This window comes from Empidonax traillii, unplaced genomic scaffold (genome assembly GCF_003031625.1).
Source record: "Empidonax traillii isolate 1590-97213 ecotype Southwest subspecies unplaced genomic scaffold, ASM303162v1 scaffold1389:size274315, whole genome shotgun sequence".
Lineage (NCBI taxonomy): Eukaryota > Metazoa > Chordata > Aves > Passeriformes > Tyrannidae > Empidonax > Empidonax traillii.
In genome coordinates this window covers 135718-145836 of record NW_020956582.1, presented here as the reverse complement: position 1 = coordinate 145836, position 10119 = coordinate 135718, and the positions used below count along the sequence as shown (strand labels likewise).

Below are 10119 nucleotides of genomic sequence, written 5' to 3'. Positions count from 1 at the left end.
GGGACCACATAGGGGATGGGGGCAGCACGGAGGGCACGGGGCCACCGAGACCATGAAGACATTGCAGGGATGGGAATACCGAGGGAATGCGGACACCGGGCTGCCGAGGCCCGGAGGCCCGTGCGGTGCCGGGGCCTGTCCCTCGACCACACTGGCCCGAGTCGGGCCGCCCGCCAGACCCCGGCAGGGCCCCCCCCGTCCTGCCCGGCTCCCCTCGCCCCGGGCAGGGTCCCGGTGCGGCCATACCCCCCCCCATATCCCCGCTCACCGCTCCCCGCCGGCCGAGCCGCCCGTTCGAGCCTTCCCGCGCCCGCCGCCGCCGCCCCGCCCGCCGCGGGGCCGGGCCCGCTCCGTCAGCGCCGGGGCGGGGCCGGGCCGGGCCGGGGCGGCCCCGGCAGAGGGATGGCGGCGGCGGAGGGCTGAGGGGCCGCGGCTGCACCGCCGGCACCCGGCTGGGGACACGCCCGGCACACAGCGGGACAGCATCGCAGCACCGCGAGGTGGGCGCGGGGAGCGGGGGCGGCGGGGCTGGGGGGCGGCGCAGGGGTGTGAGCGCTGGCACCGCGGGGGGATCGGGGCTGAGCCCCTGTCAGGCGCGGTACGGGGGGGATAGGGGTGTCCTGTCAGCGGCGGGGGGGGTCGGGCCGGGGTCTGAGCCCCCTGTCAGTCACCGGAGGGGCTCGGGTGCTCCTGTCCCCGAGGGGGTTCGGTCCAGGGTCGCCTGTCCCCGAGGGGGTTCGGTGCGGGCTCTGCGCTCTGTCCCCGGGGGGGGGCTCGGTCCGGGCTCTGCTGCCACCGGAGGAACTCGAGCCGGGCTCTGATCGCTGTCACCGCGGGGGCTCGGCCCGGTGTCCGTGTCCCTGCCGGTCGCCCGGTGGGCTCGGGGGCTCCTGTCACCGCCGGGGTTCATTCCGGGCTCTGCTGCCACCGCGGGGGACTCGGCCCCGAGCTCCGCGCTGTGTCACCGGCGGATCTCGGTCCCCGGCTGGCGTTTGCATTTCCTCTGGGGAAAAAAAAAAAAAAAAAGAAAAAAGAAACAAACCACCCTGTCCTATGTATATCCCGGCGTTTATAATGCACATATGTTCCCTGTGCGTACATCCCTGCGTGGATTCAATGGCAGCCCCTCCAGAGGCTCAGGAAGGGCAGGAAAAGCCCAAATGTGGGGCAGTGCCTTTCGCCTCCCCCCCATCCTCCTTAGGCAGCACCCCCGTGACAGCGGGAGCTGCGGGGTCAAACCCCTTCGGAGATCCTTGTGGTCATCATGGAATTCACTCCGGAATCGCGGCCATCCTGACTCGTGTGTGCGAGGTGGAGTTGGCGGCTAATTGCAGTCAGGCAGGTAGCGATTGCGCTGCGAAAATCACCAAGCTGGGTTTGTTGGGGTTTATTTTTTGGCTGAAAAATAGGAAGAAAGAATCGTGGTGGATTTCTTGAAATATTAAAAAAAAAAAAAAAAAAAAAAAAAAAAAAAAAAAAAAAAAAAAAAAAAAAAAAAAAAAAAAAAAACCACCTCAAAAGCGCTAAACTCAACATATCTGAAATAAGGAGGAAAACAGCAGTTATCTGTTTTCCCTTTCATGTAGCCCTAATGATCTGGCCCGGTTTATTCCTGCTTCTAAGAAAAAAAAAAAAAATTGCTTCCAGGCAAAACCCTTTTATCTTCAATTTTGCTCTGCAGCGGAGTTATTGGTGGTTGGGGTGAGCAGAGTGATTTATTTATATTGGAAATGTGATTCTCTCTAACACTCACACTGTTGGTACTTTCATGAATGAGTAAGTGACAGTATTACAAAGCAGGCACGGTTCTGTAAGAAAAAAAAATAACATGTATATATGGCCAGATTTCATTATTAAATCTCGTGGAAGCTGTGTAGAGACACGTTTTCCATGGGTGTAACCTACATATTTCAGCAAATCGTGATTTCTGGCGAGGATAATGTGTTCTAGAGAAATGATTCCGAGCTGAACCACTTATCAGATGAGTGGGAAGACCAAGCTATTCTTGCTGCAAGCCGCTGCCTGGGATGGAGACAAACGCGCGTCAAATGTGTTTATTTTTCTTAATTATTTTAATTTTCGGAGGCTCTGATACAAACTGCACCTAAAGCATTTTACATTCAGTGCTAAGAAACAACTAAATTCCCTATCTGGAGGTGCTGCCTGCCGGGATAACTCTTGGAGCGGCATGGGAAAAGCGGTGGGGGGAGAGGCTTTTCGGGAGGGTGGCAGGATCCCACGGCCGCTCGGCCAAGGGGGACCGCAGGGCCCTGCGGCTTTGTCACGTCCCGAGTGACACGGCACGAAACGCGAAAGTTATACTTTAAATCCGGCCGGGAGCTCAGCCTGCTGCCGGCTTGATTAATAGGTGTGAGTGGCTGCGAGCGAGCGGCGGGGCGGCAGCCGGCAATCGCCGCTCTCCGGTTTCTGGGTGGAGCGCGGAGCGTTTGGTCATGGACCATAAAGCTCGGGCTGATTTAGTGCTCGAGAGGCTGCTGCGGTTTGTGAAGCGCTGCGAGCATCTCTCATTGAAGAGGGGGACGGGAGCAAGCGCTCACCTTTTGGCACCTGCTGCTCGGGCAGCCTCAGTTCCACCTCCTGGTTGCGAATAAAACAGCCCCAGCGTTGGGGTTAGGTGGGCATAGCCCCTCTCCCCCTGCGCTTCTAGGCATGAATCAAGGGTGTTTCCAAGGAAGAAGTGTTGTAGGTTACCACTGGCACCTTTAGGAAGTCTTTTGTGTGTGTGATTGTTGCTTTAATTTGCTGGAAAGGCTTCTGGAGTCAAGTGTTTTCGGGTGGTGTCATAAATCAAAATAAAGTCAAAACTGAATCGAAATAAGTTAAGATTTGTTGTTTTCCTCGGCAGGCTGGGAAGGTCAGGTTTTAAAATGCGGTCTCCTGGCCAAAATCTAATTGGGCAAAAATTAGCGAAAACAGCTTGTGACCAGAGCGATTTTGTTTTAAAATAACTTTCATGCAAGTTGAAAGAAAGACTCCTCCAGTTTATTGCAGCTTGCTCTTCTCTCTCAGGATTTTATCAGCTCTAGAATATGGATTTCTGTAACAATTCCAAAACTGATTTATTGTTCTTTGTGAGTCTTCTTTTGTTTAATTAGGGGCATTAACACAGCAAGGCTTTGTGTGCTTGGACAGAAAACTTTCCCAGTACTTCCTTCACTGGAAGGGTTGTGCAGTGTGGGGGCACTGGAGAGGTGGTGGGACCTCCATCCTTTTGGGGGGTTTCAGCCATTCTGTGGCTTCCCTGAGCCCACACTGGCAGCAATCCTGCTCCAAGCAGGAGGGTGGGCTGGAGACCCCCCACCATCTGCTCCTTCATCATACCTAAAGGGAAGCGGCTTGATGAAGAGGACTTGGAGGCTTTGGGCCACAGGGGAGGATCCAGCAGCTCAGGGCATAAGTATCTAGTTAAAGCAGTTCAGTATTTAAGGATTTATTGAATAAATAATAATAATAAAAAAAAGGGTCTGTCTACACTTATGGTTTTGATTCTCCTGTTGGAGTCATTGAGTATTTGCCATTGATTTAATTAGACATGTGGTGAGGCTGTCTCTGCCTTATCACAGCTGTGGATTGCAGCCTATCCCTGGCTAGGAGGTAATATTGTTATTCCTCCAAACAGAGACTGGATATTGCTTTTAGTCTGGGCTTGAAGTCTTAGTGTTGAGGCATCAGCCCTTGAAAGGAGAAGCATCTTGTCTGCAGACAGGAGGGAGGAACTGCTGAAGGGGCACATCACAAACCCCCCAACAGAACCCACCCAGCTCTCTGCTTGTCTCCAGGGACTGTGGCTGTGACAGTGTTGGGGTAACCTTGGGCCACGAGCCGGGTCCTGTGGCCCGAAGTGAACTCTGCTCGTGCCCCCACGTGGCTTTGTCTTGGCCGTTTCCTCAGGGGGAAGAGTTCCCAGCGTAAGGGTTTTGTCAAATCCATCGACTTCGGAGATGCCTGAGGTGTCCCCATGCAGGAGAAGGCTTTTGGAGGCAGGACACTAATAATATCCCCCAAAAGGAGCTCAGCACTGGGGGTTTGTGAGAGCTGCACAGGGCTGGACCCCTCCTTTAACCTTGCCCTGTAGGGAAAAGTACACTCCGTCTTCCCCCTCTTTTATCCTCACCCTCCTCTCCGGCTCTTGCAGCGGTGCTCCGGCCCTTAATGGATGTCCATGGCATTTCCCTCGGATGCTGCAGTGAAAGGAAGAGCTGGTTTAGATGGATAGCCTGGAGTGGTAATAGAGCTCTGAATGCATCCCTGCCCTTTGTGCATTTTTCTTTCTGACACTCTTTAATTATTTTTGGTTTCCATTTTATTGGTGGGGCTGCCAATCACAGCTTTGGAAGGGTGTTGAAGGTGTGATCCCTTAATGTAATGCCAAACAGTGGGATTTGGGTACCTGAATACCCTATGGCTGATGTTTTGGAAGGCAGCTCTCCTTTGAGCACGGGGATGTTCGTAACACGTTTGGGATCGGAGGTTTTGCCTCCTCAGTCCAGCTGACCACCGTTCCTTCCTTCACACAGCTCAAGCCTGGCTTTGGTGGGGTGACACCCCTTTCTCTCTTTAGTTATTCCCTGCTCTTTTCACAGCTCTGGTGTTCTGCCTGATTAGCAATCGCTGCTCTGACGTGGCAGAGCCGGCGCCTGGGTTCCAGCAGCCTCCAAACCCCAGGGAAGCGGCTCTGGCTAATGGTGCGTGGCTTTCCAGCATCACGTGCTGCTCCTCCAGCCTCACTTTCAGGGTTCAGGTGCCACTGATGATTTGTGACAGAGAAAAGGTACAAAGGACAAGGTGGCTTCGCAGCTGCACACAACAGCAACCCAGAAATTCCAAAAAAACCTCAGAAACCCTGAGCTTCTTTCAGCTGGAAGGCCGAAGTCAGGGAATAATGGGCCTTCCCAACCTCTGGGTTTTGTTTATTTTGCAGTTTTTAATTAAAAGCCCCCATTCTGCGTGTTCTTATCCCTTATATGGGCTGGATGAGCAGGATGAGATAATTGAAGGTTTCAAAAGCAATTACAAACTGTCATATCCCAGTTTTTAAGCACTTGACTTTGCAACCTCAGTGATGTCTCTCTGCCCAATTAAAAATCCCATATATAGAGAGTTAATGTATTTTTATTACAGGATAAATCTAGAATAACTTTTTTTTTTCTTCAGTTACTTCAGATTATCACCAGGGTCAATGAGATTGCTTTTTCCCCTCTTTTTTTTTTTTAATTGTGGAGAAAATTCAGTGCTCCGCTTCAGCTGTTCCTGGATGAAATATATCAGTGTTCTAGAAGCAATGAATGAATCCTGGTCTAAATAAAGACGTTTTGGGTCTAAAATATAAATATTGCCTTTCTTCTGCCTTCATTGCGTCTTGCAATGCTGTCAGTGAGAAGCAATTTGCAAAACCCTGAGAGAAGGAAAAATAAATCTTTAGTTTGATCTTTGATTTGTAATTGCTGGAATATTGACCCTGACCTATGATTCCACTTGGTACCAGCAAGGAACTATTCCCCTGCACTGCTCCAGTGCCATTTTTTCCCAGCACATCTGCAATACTTAACCCCATCTCACTCTCTGTTTCTGCATCTCCTTCCTCCCTTCTCCCCCACTCAGCTCTCAGGTTCGCGGGTTTTAAATAAGGAACACGACGTCAAAAAATTCCCGGGTGAAAGTTCCATCTGGGCTGCATTTGGCCCCCGGATTGCCTGGGAGCCTTTTGGCACGGCTGCCTCGTTCTCTTGCAGAGAGCAGAGGCTCGAACTCAGCCTGCTCAGCCCCCGGGGGACCGCAGAGAGGTTGTGTCATGCTGGCTAATCCTGATGATGAGAATGGATTGAATGGAGAGAGGAAGTGGATGCCCTTTTCTTTTCCTGCTTAGTATTTGCCGTGTCAATTAGTTGTGGGGAAAAAAAACCAAAACAAAACAAAAGAAAAAAACAAACCCCCAAACGACACAACAGAAAACCCCACAGCCAAAAAACCCCAGTGGAGCAGAGGATTTGGTGCAAAAGCATCGCAGAATGGTAGAATATCATGATGGATGATGATGGCAAATATTTCTGCCTCCTGCCACGCCTGGGGAGGGGGGGACAGCATCCTTACCATATTGCTATCTACGTACCTTGAAAAAAATCCTGCTCTTAGTAATCAAAAGAGGCTTCTTTTTTTTTAATCTTTTTTTTTTTTTTTCAAAGTGCAGCGTTCAAAAGGAAACCTCTTTTCTGTCTGAGGATTCAATACACCTCTGGAAACAAAAGAAAATGAAATCAGCGAGCGCAGGTCTCAGAGCAACACTGATTTTAATAATGTAAACTTCCTTCTCTAATGAGTAATAAGCAGTTCCATCTTTTCACGGCCTTTTAAAATTGCTTTTAGTAAGGGGCTGGATTGTTTTAATCCTTTTCAGTATGTAAAGCCCCAGATATTTCAATCCCTTGGGGGCTCAGAATTTCCTAGCTCCGTTTGAAAAGGCGGAGGAAAACAGCTTTTCAAAAACTGACGGAATCTGTGACTGATAAAATTTAATAAATTATTTTTTTTTTTCCCATCCAGAAAGTGACCCAAAAGTGTCAGTTAAGAAACAGATCCCTGGCATCCCACCCTGTGGATTAGTAGCAAACAGGCATATCATCTAGGTACAGTAGCTCTTTGTACTCTGACCTAGTTGTTTCTGTTCTGTTTTGTTCCTTCTTGAAAGGTTTTTTGGAAGAGATGCAGAATTCGCTCCATAAACAGCCAAAGCGCTATCACCTGCCCCTGGGAAGGGTTTCCTTCTGGAATGGACCCTGGCACGATGGGATTGCCCACACCTAAAGGGCGTAGTCAGAGTGGATCCCCCAAAAAACGCCTAAGATGGTTTGTTCTGGAGGACAATTTTCCCAAGGAAGGGTTAAAATAGAGATTTTCCTGGGATCAGGCTGGGTATTTTGGGGCTGTTATAGTGAATTCACCTTGGCCATCTGATTTTTACACGGCCAGCAATCAGTTGTGGCTGTTGTCCCGTGTCCAGCAGCGGGGTTGGATCGCCGGCGCGTAACCGAGCTGTGCTTTCTTTTTTTTCCTTCAGATATTTCCAGAAAGTGCCTCGAGGAAGCTTCCTCATGTAGAGAAGCCCCCACGAGGAGCACGCGGCGCTTCCTGGCAACTCGTGAAGCGAAAGCTGCGGCGATGGCAGAAAACAAGGACAGCGGCGCTAAAAACGCGGACGTGAGACCCAAAAGCAGCCGGAGCAGGAGCGCCGACAGGAAGGACGGGTACGTCTGGAGCGGGAAGAAGCTTTCCTGGTCCAAAAAGAGCGAGCACTGCCCTGATGCCGAAACCGCAAGCGCTGGGGGTAGAGCGGGGACTAATTTAAGGAGCCAGGAGAGGAAATACAGCTGCTCGTCCATCGAGCTGGATCTCGACCGGTCCTGCGGCCACAGGTTTTTGGGCCGCTCCCTCAAGCAGAAGCTCCAAGACGCTGTGGGCCAGTGCTTTCCCATCAAGAACTGCAGCAGCCGGCACGCCTCGGGCCTGCCATCCAAAAGGAAGATCCATATCAGCGAGCTGATGCTGGATAAGTGTCCTTTCCCCCCTCGCTCGGAGCTGGCGTTCCGCTGGCACCTGATCAAAAGGCACACGGCCCCCATAAGCCCGAAAGCGGAGGAGTGGATAATTGCTGATTTATCCCAGCACGGGGAGAGGGAGGATCAGCGGGGGGGGGACGATGAGGTTGCCAACGGGGGGATGGACTCTCCCTCCCCGTCCTGCGACTTCACCGACGGCGGCTCCTCCCGGGGGGACGCGAGGCCTGAGCTGGCCACAGGGAAGGTGACGAGGAGCAGCAGGGAGGAGAGCGACATGGACTCCGATGACGAAGTTGTAACCCTGTGCACGAGCTCCAGGAAAAGGAACAAGCCCAAGTGGGAGACGGATGACGAGCTGCTGCGGATGGAAACGCCCCCGAAATACCACACGCAGATCGATTACGTCCACTGCCTCGTCCCAGACCTCCTCCAGATCAATAACAACCCCTGCTACTGGGGGGTCATGGATAAATACGCGGCCGAGGCGCTGCTGGAGGGAAAGCCCGAGGGAACGTTTCTGCTGCGAGATTCCGCCCAGGAGGACTATCTGTTTTCCGTGAGCTTCAGGCGCTACAGCCGCTCCCTCCACGCGCGGATCGAGCAGTGGAACCACAACTTCAGCTTCGACGCCCACGACCCGTGCGTCTTCCACTCTCCCGACATCACGGGGCTCCTGGAACACTACAAAGACCCGAGCTCCTGTATGTTCTTTGAGCCACTTTTGTCCACTCCCCTGAACAGGACCTTCCCTTTCTCCCTTCAGCACATATGTAGAACGGTCATTTGCAACTGCACAACGTACGACGGGATCGATGCGCTTCCCGTTCCTCCCTCGGTGAAGCTGTACCTGAAGGAATATCACTACAAGTCAAAAGTTAGAGTGCTGCGGATTGACGTGCCAGAGCAGCAAAGCTAGAAAATATTTTTGTGAAGGGAGTTGTCTCCGAAAGGAATTGTCTCTGAACAGGCAATAGTATGTTCCGTCTTTTTTTTCCTTCTAGGTTTGGGGTTGTTTTTTTTTTTAATAGCAATTTGATTATTTTTTTTTGTCTTTTTTTCCCTGCAGATTATTTACCACCCAAACTAGTCTCTGTCTAAGGCTCTTTTCTCCAAATGTACTTTGAGTCTTCCCAGCTCCCTTGTTTGAGAAATTATATTCATTGTGGGCTTTTGGTACTGTTCCCAGACTAGAGTTTGATGGAATTCCAGGTAGACTTTCTGATATTTCTATAGATGGATAGCCCTTAGATCTGAAAACCCCTAAAAAATCAGTTTTGGACTTGATCTGTCTTTTCTATTGTAGCTGACACGTGTTGCTGACATGTTTGAAATAATGCACTGTTAACTGAAGATTGACTCATCTGTATTTTCTGCATTTCTTTTAAAATGAGTGCTCTAACCTCCCTGTGTGTGTGTGTGGATGTGTCTGTCCGTACCCAGCACAGTAAATTCATCAGTCTATTTCTAACATTACTATTCCGAGCAAAATGAAGTTGGAAAGGGGATATGATCTTTCTATAAATACACCAGGGGACTAAATACCAGAGGAGAGGGAAAAACAATTCAAGTTGAGGACAGCGCTCAGCGCAGGAACAAACATGTACAAACTGGTCCTGGAAAGATTTGGGTTGGGGAAAAGAAAAAAAAAAAGAGGAAGGCTCCTCGTTGTCAGAGCTGTGGGGTGGCTGGAACAGCTTTTCATTTTGTATAATAGCAGTAAAAAGCAAACTGCTCATAAAACTGGGATTTGATCAGTGTCTGGAAGGGATAATGATGTGGTTATTTATGATGGATGGGGCTTGGACTCGGAAACTCTTTGCCTGTGTTACTATTTCATTGTATGAAAGAGCCAGTTTTCACACTGGTTGAATGATAAAACACGGGGTGGGAGGGTGAGAAGGAAGATATTTCCTTAAAAATCTGCATATTAAGCGATCTCATCCCGCATGGTTGAGCCTGAGGTGACGATGAGTAACCTTGGTGAGTAGGGGGGTTGCTTTTTTAACAAGTATAGTTAGTTAGAAAAGAAAAAAAAAAAAAAAAAGTCTGCAGATTTTTCTTGCAAGGCGAAGCGTTCGGTCGGGTGGCTTCCTGCCAAATTCCATGTACGGGAAAACCCTGCATGGATAATGCTCCTGAAAGCATTGCTTACAGTGCATGGATAGGCAGATCTGCTGCTGAACTGTTGGTGGAATCCCACTGGAGTCCCAGTGGATCCGGGTTCAGGCAGGAAACTCCTGGGGGTGCAGCAGGAACCTGCAGTTCTGCCCCCTTTGCCTGGATTTGCTTCATCTCCTCCCCCAAAACCGGGCCCTGAACCCCCCTGCCAAGACTGTGTGGGATGATGTAATTGTAGCTCCAACAACCACCCTGTTTCCTCCCCTTTGATCGCGGGGAGTGTTTGTGTCCTCCCAAAACGCTTCCAAAACTGAGCCCCCAGCCTGCAGAATGACAAATGTGCTGTCAATAATCAGCAGGGCCCTGGGCCTGAGGTTGTCACAGGATGGTTGGGGTCGGAAGAGAGCTCTGGAGATCCTCTACTCCA

The 10119-nt window shown here is 50.7% G+C and overlaps 2 protein-coding genes across 3 annotated transcripts in view; one reads left to right on the top strand and one right to left on the bottom strand.

The window, feature by feature from the left end:
* Window positions 1-305, bottom strand: part of WDHD1 (WD repeat and HMG-box DNA binding protein 1) — a 28443-nt gene extending 28138 nt beyond the window's left edge. For both annotated transcript variants that reach the window (XM_027906987.1, XM_027906988.1), the window contains exon 1: window positions 269-305. The gene's annotated coding sequence lies outside the window, so the exon portion shown is untranslated. The remainder of the gene's footprint in view (window positions 1-268) is intronic.
* A 100-nt stretch (window positions 306-405) lies between these two features.
* SOCS4 (suppressor of cytokine signaling 4) lies at window positions 406-8976 on the top strand. Its single transcript, XM_027906989.1, has 2 exons — window positions 406-500; window positions 7076-8976. The coding sequence occupies exon 2, from the start codon at window positions 7177-7179 to the stop codon at window positions 8488-8490; it is 1314 nt and encodes a 437-aa protein (XP_027762790.1). The 5' UTR covers window positions 406-500; window positions 7076-7176; the 3' UTR covers window positions 8491-8976.
* The last annotated feature ends 1143 nt before the right edge of the window (window positions 8977-10119 follow it).